General features: G+C 42.2%; 2 protein-coding genes across 5 annotated transcripts; one reads left to right on the top strand and one right to left on the bottom strand.

Moving 5' to 3' along the window:
- Positions 1–248: 248 nt before the first annotated feature.
- prmt9 (protein arginine methyltransferase 9) lies at positions 249–9,468 on the top strand. 4 transcript variants are annotated; one of them, XM_086211771.1, is made up of 15 exons: positions 249–479; positions 712–742; positions 1,214–1,414; positions 1,515–1,663; positions 1,793–2,029; positions 2,169–2,336; positions 2,436–2,538; positions 3,309–3,418; positions 3,553–3,745; positions 3,924–4,107; positions 5,532–6,225; positions 6,317–6,470; positions 7,905–8,027; positions 8,607–8,810; positions 8,887–9,468. In XM_086211771.1, exons 1-15 carry the CDS (start codon positions 340–342, stop codon positions 8,893–8,895), a joined length of 2,700 nt encoding a protein of 899 aa, XP_086067897.1. In that variant the 5' UTR covers positions 249–339; the 3' UTR covers positions 8,896–9,468. The 4 variants fall into 4 exon arrangements, with proteins under 4 accessions (XP_086067897.1, XP_086067896.1, XP_086067899.1 ...); XM_086211770.1 differs by having other exon boundaries at positions 8,607–9,468; XM_086211773.1 differs by having other exon boundaries at positions 382–578; positions 8,607–9,468.
- On the bottom strand, positions 9,199–14,288 carry tmem184c (transmembrane protein 184C). The gene is made up of 10 exons (XM_086211774.1): positions 13,681–14,288; positions 12,951–13,081; positions 12,830–12,866; positions 12,430–12,635; positions 11,817–11,891; positions 11,632–11,725; positions 11,406–11,518; positions 11,204–11,303; positions 10,959–11,130; positions 9,199–10,870 (listed from the first exon to the last, which is right to left on the bottom strand). Exons 1-10 carry the CDS (start codon positions 13,795–13,797, stop codon positions 10,560–10,562), a joined length of 1,356 nt encoding a protein of 451 aa, XP_086067900.1. The 5' UTR covers positions 13,798–14,288; the 3' UTR covers positions 9,199–10,559.
- Positions 14,289–16,697: the final 2,409 nt, after the last annotated feature.

Genomic DNA, 16,697 nt, shown 5'->3' with positions numbered 1-16,697 from the left:
AGATATCAATTAATCGAATGTAGACAGAATGGAAATGCAATTTGTTGCAATGATAGTAGTGGGAATACTAAGGGCACAGGATGAATAATATAAAAAAGTTCTTTGTATGAGTCAAAATCAGTTCATAATGAAACTGATAGAACCTGCGGTGATCGCCTCTCTCACTGAGACGGTTTACATGTGGGGGAACCATCTTCACCTTTATAAAGATTTGAGCTTTGAGATCCGTTTTCCATTGATCGATTCAGAGACAGATTTGAGGCAGCAACGTCACTTTGGCGTGATTTCCCAATAGACATTCAAATTGTTATTAACGGTGTTTCCTTAAGCCAGTATTACATGATTGTAATTCAAATATTTTACATTTTCACCCCAACTGCGGTCGTGACTAGGAACCTTATATCGGAACGTGTTTCTGTCAGAGCGGTGTTTCGCACGGATACGTTCCTCCTTCCACTGCAAGCGATACACGATCCCGGGTCAGAAATGCGATGTAGCTCTAGTGTAGCAGGTGGAGATATTCTATTTTTGATACACATTTAATGTGATGCAGCGACCGTCTGAACAGCTTTTACCATGTGAGCTAATGTTAGCCTGCTAGAACCGCCCAGAGCCACGCTAACGACTTTACTGGACTGAACATTTACCGTAATGTTTACAACATCACGAGAGCTTCACTAATATCACAAATCTCCGTGTGTCTTCGTGTAGCGCATCGTCCTGTCCTCTAAAGTCGCCCCCAGTAAGTGTGCATTACTTCAACATATAAAACAGCATGTTGCTAAAATTCTAATTAATGTCCTTAAACGGGAAACTTATGTAATAGTTGTAAAAAAATTTGTTTTTTTTACTCGTAGTTTGCAAAGTTTGGCATGAAAAATGGTGAAAGAACAGAGTCATCAAAAAAACAACAACATTGTTTTGGACGAATGTCAAAACTATTCTGTTCGTTCGCTTTTTGAAGTAGAAACTTGATTTTCCAAATTGTGGGTTGCAACACAGCAAGTAAAGCACGTCTGTATCAAGTAATTTCTATGTTTCATGCCAGAGAATTCATTTACCAAGATAACTATAATTTTAACGCTAAATTTTCCTAAGTTGTGGATTTATTTTGGCAGGAATGGGCTTCCCCAGTCATGAGCTGTACAGGGCAGGGTGGTTTTTTTTGGGGTCTCTATTTCTCTTCTTAGTGGTGTGTTGTTTATTTTTGCAGGGGATGCCGAATGCAAGTGCACGGGTCAAACATGGCAGGAGGACCAGACGGCGGCGCAGAGAGGACCCTGCCAGGAACGAGCTGGTGTCCAGTTCCCTTGAGAGCGCCCAGCAGTGCCTGTTCAACCAAGATTATGGAACAGCATTCGTGCACTACCTTCTGGTCCTCAACCTGGCACCTATGTTCAAGGACTTTGCGCAGGTAAGGGAACATTGTGCTCACCAGAATCCCAAGTATCAAGTCAGGTATCACTGCTGCTGACCATGAACATGTATCAGTCAACTTAGCTCTGTTCTTGCAGGACTCCTTCAGGTTTACGCTCTTCAAATGGGCTGAAGAACTGGACTCTGTAGGCCGCATTCAAGACCTCTTTGACTGTTATGAACAAGCGCTGGAACTCTTTCCTTCTGATGAGGTCATTCTGAACAGCATGGGTGAACACCTGTTCAGGTAAACTCTCCTCCTGCATAATTGTTTAGATATGTGTTTCCAGAATACAAACCACATTTGAAATGATTGAAATTTCAGACACATTTTCACACTAAACTGGATTTGTTGTTGTTGTTTTTTTTTAACTAGAATGGGATTCAGAGATGAAGCTGCAGGTCACTTCCACAAAGCCCTGAAGTTAAGACCCGACTTCCCAGAAGCCAGGGAGAACTTCTACCGTGTGGCCAACTGGCTGGTGGAGCGCTGGCACTTCTTAATGCTCAACGACCAAGGGAGGAACAAGAAGTACCAGCAGGCCATCCAGAAGGCTGTTCAGAGCGGCTGCAACACTGTACTTGACATAGGCACTGGTACTGGGATCCTTGGGTGAGATATATTCCATGAGATTTGGAAACTTTTGATTTGATCTCGTAGATAGAACGCGATCCTTATCCACCTTCAATCCGTACATAGCGCTAACGTATCCTTTTAGCTGTGTGCTAATATCCTGCTGCTCTCTGTGAAGCATGTGTGCTAAGAAGGCCGGGGCCACTGAGGTGTATGCCTGTGAGCTGTCCAAGACCATGTATGAACTAGCCTGCGAGGTAGTGACGGCTAATGGGATGGATGGTAGGATCAAGATTCTCCACATGAAATCTCTTGACATGGAAGTGCCAAAGGATATCCCACACAGGTACACCCAAAATCTACGAACCAGTGACAATATTTAGCATGTGATGTGCTGTGAAATTCATATTTTCTCCCAACTGAATGTATTTTCCCCATCTATCAGGGTATCATTGGTGGTGACGGAGACTGTCGATGCAGGCTTGTTTGGAGAGGGCATCATAGAGAGTCTCATTCACGCCTGGCACCACCTCCTGCTGCCTCCACAGGTAAATGGCAAGTTGAAGCTTTGCAGTTACCCCTTTAAACTGCTAAAGAGGCTTTGCAACGGTGTTGCTGAGCTGTGACCTCAATGGTGAAACTGTACCAAGATGACACGCATCAGTGCTGGTGTTAGTAGTAACATTTCTGTGGTTTTGGCTGTTGTTAACACCTTCATTAGAAAGTGACAGTGCAGATTAACAAGAAATGCATAAATGTTGTTTTATGTTATTAATATTATTTTACAATGTCATCAGGAAGTCATCAGTTCTACAAAATTATTAGAAATTGTCGATCATATATAACACAGGTGTCAAACTGGTCCAGTAAAGGGCCGGTGTGGCGGCAGGTTTTCATTCCAAACAAGCAAAAGCAACACCTGATTCAACTTAACTCAATCAAGCTGTGTCCACACAGCTCATTTGTTGGATCAGGTGTTGCTTTTGCTTGGTTGGATTGAAAACCTGCCGCCACACCGGCCCTTTACTGGACCAGTTTGACACCCCTGAAAAGTTGATACAAAGCATAAATATTAGAAGTGCCTATGTTGCCCTTCTCTCCCGCAGTTGTGAATACCTCGATAGAAGAAGATTTAGATACGTCTGAAATAGATATGACGAATGAATGCACAAACATATCATTGACTTTTAAAAAAATAGAATAAAATAAAAATGATCTCCCAGGAGGTTAATTTCTGCTGCAACGGGGTTTTAAACCAGGCAGCATTCAGAGTGTGTTGAAGTGTAAATACTGTCTATGCGTGTTTCTTTTTGTTAAGCGAGGGGAGAATGAATGCAAGGACAAGTCAGCGACAGGTCGGGTCGTCCCTGCTGGAGCCACTGTGTTCGGAATGGCCGTGGAGTGCCTCGAGATCCGCCGTCACAACAGGTACAGTCGTTTCCTGGCAGTCATTTGGAGTGAGGTGGAACATTCACCTGAACGCATTCATACTCTGTTACAGTCAAACATGTTCCCTGTGAAGCAGATCACCACGACAGTGAGTTTGCTGCTGTTTCTTGCAGGCTTTGTGTGGCAGAGGTGGGGGGTCTGTTTATGGGTGCAGCCGGGGAGCTCCGTAGTCCGGTGAGCTGCAGCCCCGAGCCAGATGACTCCATGGAGCCATACACTACAGAGAGACTGAGCAGACTACCAGGGGGATATAAACCCCTCACAGAGCCGTTCACTGCCCTCAGCATTGATTTCAACAACGTGCAGGTGAGCAGATGCTCAGATATCTCTGCACATGTACGCTCAGTTCCGCAGATGTTGCAGCCTCTCTTGTCTTTGTCGGGTGTCTTGAAATGCACGATACTACTCTACATTGTGACGGTTAAATTTCACCCCAACATCGTGCCGTATTGAACAAATGGTACATTTTTTTATCCATCGATAGGAACTGGAGGGGCTGAGCTCCAGGGAGGTTCAGCGGCTCCGCCTGCCGGTCATCGAGGAGGGGGAGCTGGACGCTCTTGCCGTGTGGTTCCAGCTCCACCTGGATGAGGAGAGCAGTCTGTCCACTGGTCCTCAGGAGGACACGTGCTGGGAGCAGGCCATCTACCCTGATCATGGCACCAAAGGTAAGATGGAGGAAGTTCCGCATAATGTAGAAATCAGCATTGATCACCTAATGTTATTGCTCAAGGCAAGTTCTTTAAAAATGTCATTCTGATTAAAGAAATATCATTTTTAAACAGCATCCTTTACTCCCACTGCTCCTGCATTTCCTCCTTACATCAGTTGAGGGCACTGGATGCTCACTAAGTAACACAAATACACCGACAAGAACTGCAAAAAGTTTTAATTGCTTTCTAAAGATGACAATAAGCTCATCAGATCCTCCCGAGGGCACTTTAGCGTGAACGTGATCGTGAGAGATGTGCGGTGACATGTTCCAGTTGTCATCAGAGCACATCATCTTTCAGACGGGGCTCAGCAGCTTTTCCCCCGCACCGTTAACTGGCTACGGCAGCATCAAGGGATCCTCCGACATTCCCGGTGATCGCCGACATCCGTTTTCCGGCCGCTGTGACGTGTGTGCCGTGATCGCCTGTGACACTCTTTAGTGTTCATGAAATTCTTATAGGCAATAAATATGCATTTTTCCCAAACGCCTCTGATGAGCTGTGCACCGGCATGAGGACGTGAGCAGATGTTATTCCTGAAGGAATCCTCTCTGTGCTCCCCTCCCCCTCCCCCCACCCTCCTCCTCCTCCTCTGTGCCGGTTCCCCTGAATCTCATTTCTCCGTTGCGCTTGTGTGCTACTGACTTCTCCTCTCCTCTTTCTAAACCTCCTGCCTTCCTTCCTTCTCTGCTCCTTCCCTCCACTCCTCACCGATTCCACACTTAAAACTTTCTACGAAATGATAACGACAACAATACCATTTATGCGTATTTGTCTGTCGTCTCTCTCTTGTTTTTGTTTTTGTTTTTAAATTGAAAGTCAAGTTGCTAAACCTCTCAAATTCCAGGGTGGGCTGTTGTTTGTAAAAAGTCAATACAAAAACAGCTCACACAACCGCAGTGCTCCAGTGTTGCTGAGCTCATTTGTATATTAAAGTTGGCTCCTTGTGTAGTTTTGTAAGCACGTTGAAGAGCAGCTTCGCTCAAAACATCACCACGGTGCATAAATGTCATTGACAAATGAGCCCTGCAGTTCTGTGAGCATTTTATTTTGTTTGTTTTTACATATTTTGCATCCTCTCTGCTCGGCCCCTCCTTCCTTTCAGTTTGGACATTCTTATCCTTTTGAGGCATTGTTTTTTATATATATATATATATATATATATATATATATATATATATAATGTCAAAGACTTTGTATTCTGATATCAAAATCATACTTTAATTGAGGGAATTAAAACAAAAATCTAAATTTTCTTTCGCATTTATGTTAAAATATTGTTGTTGTTTTTTTCTTGTGAGGGAACTTTTTACATAAAAACGTTCCATATTTTGTATGATCCATTGAGATCAGTGGTTTCTCCTCTTGTTTGTACGCAGGTTTTGTCCTGAAACCTCGGGACGAGCTGATCGTGGAGATCTCCTGCAGGGACGCCTACCTGAGGCTCTGCAGTGTTACCGTGGTGAGAGATGGGCATGAAATTTGTCTGGACAGGTGTCTGGATTCTCAGCTCTCTGGAAACCTTCCAAACCCAGAGGCAGAACTGTGCAGCGCGTTAGCAAGTCTACAAACCGACCAAAACCAAACCAAAGACTTCTGCATGCTGGAATGTTCTGAAATGGCACTCCTGAACAATTATGACTACCATCACAGTTTCTGCAGTGCGTTAGCTAAACTCATCAGCCGGCTGAGGGTTGCATGCAGAAACCAAGGGCTCGGATCAGGAACTGACCTCGCTGACCCCGCTAGCTCGACTGACTGCACAGACCTGCTCTACGTGCTGGATGTTTCCGAGGGCTTCTCTCTGCTCTCCCTCATCGCTGCCAGCCAAGGTCACGTAAAAGCCTACAGCTCTGTGGAGAAGAGAAAGCAACAGGAAGTGCTAAAGAGACTTGCTCGCTCTAATAATATTCCAGAACACCGGTTAGAGTTCTGGCTCAACCACACGGAGGACGAGCAAGGGATGCTGCAGAGGCCCTCCAGGGAAAAACTGTGGAGTGCCATCATCCTGGACTGCGTGGAGACGTGCGGTCTAATTAGACAAAAGCTGATGGAGAAAGCTTCACTGGCCAGGTAAGTTGAGCATCAGACATGTCTCCTGGATGGCTATTCATTCTGTCTTAGAGGAAAGAAAAGGAATAAAGCATGTTTACTCTTTTTTTAGGTGCCTGCTAGAGGAAGGAGGGCGCATCTTCCCACAGAAGATCGTTGTGTGCGGGATGCTGGTGGAGTCCAACATGTTGCTGCTGGAAAGTGCCGTCCAGGGTCAAGAGCCGACTCTGGGATTCAATATCGCTCCCTTCATCAACCAGTTCACTGTAAGTAAACCTGCCTGAACTGTGTGAGGTAAACACATGATCATATTCAACATTTAAAGATCATCGCCGAACTCCAAAGCATCACTATGGCAATTTGTCTTGATGAACACGTAAAAATTGTAATTTCTCTTCTTTGTTAAAACCTGGTGACTCGATTATCCACAATGCAGTTTGACTGCAGACAGCGAAACCAAAAATGTATGCGTTTTATACGAGTAGCCAGGAATGTTGGCTCGAGCCGCAACGCTGCAGCAGTCCTGCAGCCTTACTTGTTTCTAATTGAAACAAAAGGATATACTGTACATTACCTGATCTGAGTTGTTTTAAAAGCTAAATATAGTTGGTTATAGTTAGAGGTCATTTACGGGTCACAGCCTGAGGAAAACCCTGTATGGTTGAAATGTTGTATTTTTGTACATTGTTTGCTAAAAAAACCAAAACAAAACAAAAGCATCTTGTTCAAGGTGTAGATTATCAGTCTGTTCACTGAATAAAATGTGTTGCCTGGAGATTTTATGAAAAATTATTGTATATTCAATTAATACTGCAAACATTCCTCAACCTGACCAGCTGCCATCATCCTGACCGGAGTCGCGCTTGTTCTGGGTGCGTCGGTGGTGTTTTCACCTGGAACACTGTGATCCAGAGCTGTGTTTTCTGTCGTGCACCCATCTTTGATGCGTGTTCTCCATCTGTGTATAAGAAGCTGTGAAAATCCCTTTGAATTCTTTTTCTTTATTTGGTCTGGAAATTACAGGTGTGTTTCCAGCCTGATGTTTTGCGCTCTAATTTCACATGCCCTCCTGGGACGGTCGTTTGTTTTAACAGATGTTGTCTTTGAAGGCCTCAGCGGAGGGCACTTTTCTAGCACAACTGTCACACAAGACACAACGCACAGCTCAGCCCAGGACATTCCTACCTGAATGCATCAGCCCACAGTGCATAGTGCACATCAAACAGAGGGCTCGGAGGCCTACGCAGCGGTGACAGGGAGGAGGAAAGATTCTTTTGTTCTGCAGTAAACAATGACACTTTTCTGTGCCGCCACTTTTCATTTCCCGCTCAGTTTTTTTTGTTTTGTTTTGTTCCGTGGGCCCACTGAAAGGTTTGATGGAACAGTTTCCAAGCATGCATCAGTGATAGAGGGATTATCTGCAGATTAAAAACTTTGGTGGATATTTGGGAGGAAAAGGGCCATCATCAATTAGGTTCAGCCCGACTTTTAATACGCAGAGTTCCTTTGGCTTTTATAGGAGTATTGAGGTTTTGTTCAAATCTATCAAAGTCATAAGCAAATCTTTCCCCACAAATGAGATGCTGCTGCTTCGTCATCAGGAGCGATTAGGAGTTCGGTGTCTTCCTCGAGGACACTTTTGGTCCCTGGGAAGCTGAGGGGTTTTAAACCGTCGCTCTACATCTGTCTCGTGTCTGCAGGTTCCAGTCCACGTGTTTCTGGATTTCTCCACGCTGGTGTGCAGACATCTGAGTGAGTCTGTGGAGCTTTTTGTTCTGGACCTCATGGATGCCAATGCAAACTACATTAACAGAGAAGTGAAGGTAACTAAATGTGCTACCAGCGGGAATGATACAGTGTTAGTATGATACAGTATTAGTATGATATAGTATTAGTATGATATAGTATTAGTACTTGGCTTTTTCTGGTAGGACCTCAACCCGTTTGGGATAACTTACCAATGGAAATTGATCAAAAACACATTTTTTAAAAATCTGTTCTGCTTTCTATTATTTTGGTATCTTTTATCCCTTTGTCATTTTAACTGTTTTATTCGTTGTTCGCTTGCTGAAGTTACTGTCATTAGTAGTTGTTTTGTTAATCTTTAATTGAATGCCTATTTAACTCAGTGATGTTGCAGTTTTGATCCTTTGGAGTTTTAAATGATAAAATATTTTTTGAATATTAAAATAACTTATGGACACATATCTGCTCACGAATGTATTAGTATTCACTCTCGACACCCCAAGCATTCACACACTTCCTCATTTTGCATGGATATTAAAATGCAATGAAAAATATTGGTAATACTTTTTCCAAAAAGAAGCAAAACATGACAAGTTATTGGCACAGACCTATCGTTGATCCTTCCTAGAATCTAAGCAGTTCCCTCTGTCCCCCAGGTCCAGGCTACGTCTGCGGGCAGAATAACAGCTATTCCCTTCTGGTACCACATCTGTCTGGATGAGGAAATCAGCGTCAGTACCCTCAACCCGAACTCTCACTGGAAGCAGGCAGCTGTGGTGTTGCAGCAGCCTCTGGAGGTCGGAGTGGGAGACTGGGTCCGGCTTGCAGTCAAGCTTCACAAGAGCACCATAACCATATTGGTACATATAGAGAATGTTGGAATAGAATAATCATGTTACGTCATTGTGCTAATTTTAAAATTTTCTATCATTTTAGCCTCACTAGAATGCATCACCTCCTATTCACATATCACTGAGTGGAGCCTTTTATACTCTGTCATGCCTGACATACGCCAGTCTTCACATTTCCAGACGTACACGGTGTGTTTGTGATCCAAACCTCCACCTGCTGGTTCAACTTCCATTACTAATAATGAACCCCAGTGTTTTTACTTTCTTGTCATTTGTGCCGTAATATCATAGAACTTTTATAACAGTAGATTATAATATTTGAGGGTATATTACTGATAAGTGAAAATTATAAAGTTCGTAAATTTTCTTAATAAACAAGAGAAAATACAGTCCGTTTTATGGAAAGGTTTATTGAAGAAACTATCAGATGGAATTGAAATCACAACGTGGAATATTTACATCTGTTCCGATGTATCCTGTCTGTTTTATTAAAAAATAAAATTTAAGGCAATGCAACATGCTCGGGCTGCACATGATGCTAATTACACTGTAGGTATAATACATGTATGTATTCACTGACACATCAAATTGATATCAGACGTCATACATTAAACATGTCAATATCCCTGCATAAATAAGTCAGTACAAATAAGTCACAATGAAAAGCCTGGAAGATCTATGGGGGGGGGGGGGGGGGGGGTAAATGGCTGTAGGGGCTGAAGCTTAATTCCAAGGCTAATAAGAATGGAGAACACCTCAGTAGAAACAATATTAATCCAAAGTTGATGTAGTGGAAAGACTCGTTCCACGACACTGAACAAGGCAGACTAGTGAATACATTTCTATGTAACTACAGTGTGTGCTGTTAGCAATAAAGCAACGATGGCAGGAATTCAGTAGAATGTGCTGATTGTACAAATTCAGACTGACTTGTTTTAAGTACGCAAATGTTGAATAATTGAAGTGTGATATCTGATATAGTAGTGATGTGACACGAGTGTAGTGTACTGATTTGCAAAAGAAACTGAATTACCGCTTGAGCAGTTCAGTCTTTACTGTGCTTCTCAGAAACTTTTTGCTGCTTAGTTTTGTGACCTCCCAGTAATACACATCTTCAAGTAGCTGGGACAAGAATAATCTGGTTGTCCTCGGCATTTAATGTAGCGTACAGTAAGATTCCAATCAGTCACAATTTTAAAAAGACAACAACCCTGAAGTCCCCATAAACAAATATGGATGGTGAAAAAACAAAACATTTTTTAAAAGTTGCATATTTCTTTTTGTAATATCTGAAATTATGATATGACTGAGCTGACACTGAAAAATTGTGTAATTCCTTCTTGGGGGGGGGAAAAAAAAGTGCATGCTTCCCTCATACATCAGTTACATCTCATCTGACCACAGCACATTTGGAACGCATGTTTAAACTGATCTCTCTATAATGGGTAGTAAAAATAAAAACCACTCTGGCACAGCCGGTTGAGCCATGAAAAACCTAAACGGAGGAAATGCATATCATCCTCCGATCATTTAGTACCATAACTTCACTTAACATTCTTAAAGCTGTCACAGGCAGAAGGATCCATCTGGTGTGGTATTTGTTAGCCATCATCTACTAGTACTCGGCTTATGTGCCCTTTTAAGCAACGGGTTTTGTTTTTTTCTAATGTTGCATTAATGAAGGAACGGAACAATGGCGAGGCTGTAACTGGGTCCAGCCCAACCGTATCCGGTAGCATTTGTTGGTCAGGCGGGACGTTAGGCGATGACGATCAGATCTGCTTCTGTCGGCTCTTTGGTTTGGTCGGTCCTTTCTTCTTCCTCTGTGTCTTCAGGTTGAGCTTCATGTCCTTCGTCCCATGGTGCGGAGTCGAGCCCAGCCGGAGCTGATAAAGAGTGAGGGGTGAGGGTTTTCCCCATGCCTTGGTACTGACCCTTGGATGACAATGGATTGGATACCGCCTCTGCGATGGCGTCTTGAGAGGCCGACGTGAGGAGGCCAGAACGCTCACCGTCATCCTGCGCCTCGCCGAAGTAGGACTTTCTGGGACGGCCCATCACTGTTCTACCTGAAAAACAACAAAAGAAGAAAAAGCACTTCAGACTATGAGTGAAGCAAGTGATGAAACACAATTGTACAACAGAAGCCACACCCACCGACATTACGGACTTGTTCAGAAATGTCTGCCCGGACATCAGAGATGTCCCACATTGCCATGAATGAGTCGAAGCAAGATCCCTCCTCGGCCTCCTGGATGTAAGGCTTGTAGGTGAAGCTGAAATGATGAGCGATGGCTGCCAGGAACATCTCCACACAGATGATGAAATCCTGGAGAACAAGGATATCAAACTCTGATCTCAGACACAATTATGTCAACTCAATCAGCTGAGCTTCGCCTTACCTGTAAGCCAGTCGCGACAGCCTCCACGCTTTCCCAGTCCCACGTCCGCTTCTCTGAGATGATCCCCACTTTCACCAGTAAAGCAATGAACACAGCTTGCCTGAGAGTTTCAGATAATTAGCGGCTGGTAAATGGTCTATTCTGTTCAAAATATTATGTTCAATAAGATAAAGTAATTGTGTTTTACAATGCTAATTTGTACCAGAATGAGACGAACACCACCATTTTGACACACAGGAATTTGCCCACTGGTTTGATTGGACTCAGTTCTTCTCTCAGAGCTCTGTAGAACAGCACCAGGCAGTACATGGCGAACTGGATGAGGAGAAGGCAAACACAGCAAGTTAATCTTCAACAGCATCGTGCTTGCAGGATTCACAGTAAAGCTCCTTCACGAAGAAACTCAAACAACGGTGGGGAATAAATACCAGCTGTGACATATTGTTGAAAATGACCAGGTACGTCCATGCGTTAGTTGAACTGAAATTGCCTTCATCATACACTTCACACAGCTGGCAGATCCTAGGAAGACACAACCAGAAGACACATGAATGTGAAGAGTGACCAGGAAATGCAAATACACTCAAGTAGGTGAAGAGTGACTTATACTTACAGAGCAATCACTGTTGTAACAGGACGTACAACCGTGTACTGTAACACTCCCAGCTTACATCTTAAAAGTAAAACCCTACAAGAGGATATTTTTATTTGAATTAGAAAAATGAATAGTTAAGATTCTTAAGATGATAACACGAATGAAAGTTGTCCTCAACATTCAAAAGTTCATACGATCGACATGCACAATGTAAAAAAAAAAAAGAAAAAAGGGGGGCAGCAGACGAGATGGTGGTTGATGTGTTGTTGACGGCAAACATGCTGATCCTCATTAAAAAACAAGTACAGAATTAACTACACATGTTAACCAATTACCAGCCTGACTGAAGCTAATTTGAAGCTGGTGACTGTTATTCAGTTGTCTGCTTTGAGAAGGAAAAAAACCAAACAAAAACAGCCTGAATTGTCTATGGGAAAGTTGAAGAAATGCAAGTAAGACAAATACAATGCTAATTTTCTCCAAAACAAAACTTGCTTTTATTAAATAATAGGGATTTTGTTTCTTTTCTTGAGGAGACTTGAGATATCGTAACACCAGTACCAATGAACGAGATCTGTGCCGTGTAAGGAAAAATGACAGCCACAAATAGAAGAACAGAGGTCTAACTCACTCTCCCATGGGCCATGGCGGGCAGCAGCAGAGAGGAGGCAGGTGTTTCTGCTGCTCCTGGACCTCCAGCATCATCACCAGGCTGGGATACTGATTCTCCAGGTAGTTCAGTAGGAAAGTCATGAAGTTATAGATAACATAGGCCTCGTAGCACTCTCTGCATGTGTCCACATAAATTGCTATGGTGGGGTATTTCAATGCAATCCACTGTGAGGTTAAAAAAAAAGGATTCAGAGTGTGAGATATTACAGGGAGTAGAAAAAAAGATTTTCTTCAGGGAATTTTGCAAGGAAGCAGTTATAGGAAAAAAATGGTAAAGTGTGTATTATTCAGTTAATGTATTCATACAGCCACAGTATATATGTTTTGTTGTACAATTATTTGTTTAATACACAACTCACGCTGTCCAAGCTGTAAATTGGTACCATCCACAATATCCTTAAAAAAAAAAAACAGCAAAAATTAAAAAAAAATCACCTCCAGAATATGATTTAGGGATGAGGTGATTGATGACATCATTACCTGATGATGGGTTTCTGGAGCTCAGGCTGAGTGTAGTGAACCAGATGTTGGAGGATGCCCCATAATGATATAGGTATGGTCATGAAGACAAATATCCCAGCAATGAACCATGCTTTGTTATGGGTGCCAACCTGTTATTACAAACAAGTAAGTCACACATGATCATCATCAGTCTTCATTGGAAGGTTAGCATCCAAGCTAACCAGAATGTCTGCGTTACAACCCTTCAAAACCAGTGATAGAAGCAATAGACGGCTAGAAACAACAGCAGTACTATATCGTAACAATACTCCACTCTGAATAAGTCATAATTTGACATTTGTATAGAGGTACTAACAGTTTGTGTACATAATGCCAAAAGCAATAGCACTTTAAGTAATACATGAACTTGACATCCAATTTAGAAGGTAAGTAAAGTGCCACAAATTGCTGCCTCCAAATCAGGACTTCTCTTAAACGAGTTCGAACACAACACACTGCAACCCTCACGAATGGAGGATGCATTTACTCTCAGGCTGATGTGTTGTACAGGCATTCTTAATTCAGGTTTCTAACGTCTCAACTTCATTGCATTTTTCGTATTTTGATATGTGCGTTGCATTTGTAAGATGTTCACGATCGAAGCGTTTGACAGCTGTCGGGTGGTTCGGTCTGCAATGTAGTGAAGTATCGAAATGTAATTTGCACAGTAGAGCAGTTCAATTCACAGCCATCGATTCTGAGAACTCACCCCTGACTTCTGAAGTTCCCAGATGCAGAATGGCAGGACGACTAATAACAACAAAATATACAACACAACGACCAGCGGTCGAATCCATCTTCTCCAGTTCCCACAGGAGAAAGGCATCTTGACGTGAAGACACCCCGAGGCCTTTAAATCTGGCCGCAGGTAAAATGACTAAACAATTTAACTCCTCTAACAAACGTTTCTGTTGGCCGACATATTTGACGTTAGCTTAGCAACAGCTAACTGCTACATAAGCTAACAACTCGGTTGTGCACGTGAGTGATACCCTTCACCAGGTTCCATTCATGAGGACAAAGTGACAAAGGAATTTTAAGCTCATATGACTCTAAGTTGCTAGGCTAGTGTTAGCTAGTGAGCGGCGTCGCCATGTAAACAAACAGTGCATGTGATCCATGATCTAATAGCCGCCAACATTCACCGAAATTAAAACGCTGTGACGTAAAACTCTCCACCGATATATTAATCACCACCTTACATCGTTTAAATTAATTCTTAGATTAAGTTTTTCTCAGTCAGTTTAGATTCGTTGGTTTCTTCAAAGTTTGTAATCGCTCTTGATTGTGTACTTCCGATTCTGGGCGTCATCTTAGTTCCGCCCACAGCCTCGAATCTGATTGGTGGTTTTCGTCGCGGGCTGCCAATCATTGTAGAGGAAGTTACGCTGTGAACAAGGTTGACTTGTGGATAGTTTGGTTGCACTGCAGTCTCGTCAACCACGCACCTTGGCCACCAGATGGCAATGTGAATTAACAATTAAATACTCACGTGAAATTGAAAATATGTTGCTGTCACATCCCTACTTAAACGGTCAGTATATCATGTTTTGACCTTTAAACTAGGCCGCATTTCAATTGACCTCTCTGTGTAATTGTTGAGAGAAAAGAAAAAGTTATTGTGCGAGTACCAATGTGCGTTGCTATTGCTAGAACAAGAGAATCAAAGTTCTTCTTCACTTTTATCTATGCTACAGTGCTCCAACAAAGCTGAGCTGTCTTTAGTATGCTCCTATTTTCTTTCACAGATCATAGATATCTCACTGAATTTCTCAGATTCAAGTCAGAAATGCGTATTATAATAATAATAACAATAATAATAATAATAATAATAATAATAATAATAATAATAAACATTATTTGGCCCACAGTGGGGACATTTACCTTGCTGCAGCAGCCAAAGGTTGACACAATAATAAATAGAGCAAATTAAGAGCGACAGTGAAAGTAGATATAAAAAATATATATATATATATATATATATATATATATATATATATATATATATATATATATATATATATATATATATATATAAACAATTTGTAAAGTGTGGTTAAAAAAGAGAAGCATTGATGATAGTATAATGTCTATCAAAAGAAAATATATTGTTGAATTGGGTACCAGTTTGGATGGTTGGTCTCTGCAAAAGCCCCCCAAGTGATAGTGTGCTGCCCCTCGCCTACACTGTCTGCTGCTTGAGAAAAGAGAGGCTGATGTCAGATTATTACAAATTTATTGGAATTTGAGGGGCCATGGGTCGTGTGATGTCATAAAACCTCTCTGACTAATCTCTAACTTTAGTTTCACAGTTCTGACACAGATTCCGGGAGTATTACTTTTGTGTCCCCCAGTGAGTGAATGGCCTTATCCCAAACTCCCTCTCCATGGAAAAATACCAACTTGAATCCAAAACAGAAGACAAAACTTTTTTCCCTTCGAATGAAATGTCTTTTTCATCTCTGACATTTAAATGAATGTATTTAGATTAAGCGTGATAGTACTGACGAGTTAATTAATTCTAGGTAGCTACTTGTCCATAATCATAAATATAAATTAAGAAGTTATCAAATGTATACCTGTAATGATTTTGCTTCTCCTACCAGGTACAAATGTGGTGTTGCTGGTTCAGGTGGACAATTTTGAAGCAAAAATCAGCATTGGTTGGGGGGCGGGGGGCAGTCTATGGCATCAATATTAACTCAGAAAAAACCCTCTCAATCACGACTTACTGACATCGAAACAAAATAAGTGTCACCCGCTGCCTTTGGATGGCTGTTTATCGTAAATTTGGACAGTCCTCAACCACGTTTTTGAGGTTTCTATCATTATTTTTGTTTGATTCTAATCCAGCATTAACAAAAGTAACAACCACACCACTTTGTGTGTGTGTGTGTGTGTGTGTGTGTGTGTGTGTGTGTGTGTGTGTGTGTGTGTGTGTGCGTGTGCGTGCGCGCGCCCCTATACATATTGATGTATGCGTGTCTCCCTGTAAATTAGGGGAGGCAGAACTTTCCTTTCTGTTGCACCATGTCTCCACTGCCCCACAGTCACAGAAATCACTAGTTGTTGCAGGACAGATTGTTCATGAATTTTGAATTGATCCTTTTGGCTTTTATGAATTAGAAATAGTCTTTGCCACAAGTCATGCAAGCGAGTGCCATGGCGGATAGCCGGGAGGGACCGCCATGCAAAGCAGCGTACAGGGTACAGCCATGTAAGGGCAGGGTAGATAAACATATGTTGTGTTTAATCAGACCCTAAATATATTGTAGCGTCAAAGGATGCGGCGTCCATCACGCCATCACTGTAGGTTGACGCAGCTCGTACAGTTTGTGCCTTGCAGGAAAGATGGAGTAAACAGAATGGATAGGTCTGAGGAATAATAATAATCAAGGCACAACAAAGGAGGAGACTTGCTGTCTGATTCCAGAGATAAAATGTATCAGCCAAAGTGCACCTCCTTTGTCAAAGGAATACACAAGTCTGCAATGGTTCAACAATAACTTATTCATCTTAATATGTCTACCATAGGCCTTTGTGTCAGGAAATGTTCAGACTCACTGAGGGTGTTCCCTTCAGTTCTTCTGTTCCCCAACAACAACATAAGTGAGATGGAGCAGAAGAAGTTTTTCCAAAGTCAAACAGCAAGAAGAGTTGTTATATAAGAGCAACAGTTGTAGCATAGCTGTACTTAATGTTGCTCTGAGTCTTTAGAAGTACAAG

This window comes from Aulostomus chinensis, chromosome 8 (genome assembly GCF_037954235.1).
Source record: "Aulostomus chinensis isolate RoL2024-O1b breed Wild chromosome 8, RoL_Achi_v1.0, whole genome shotgun sequence".
Taxonomy (NCBI): domain Eukaryota; kingdom Metazoa; phylum Chordata; class Actinopteri; order Syngnathiformes; family Aulostomidae; genus Aulostomus; species Aulostomus chinensis.
The sequence above is the reverse complement of the archived record's forward strand: the minus strand, read 5'-3'. Positions and strand labels throughout refer to the sequence as shown.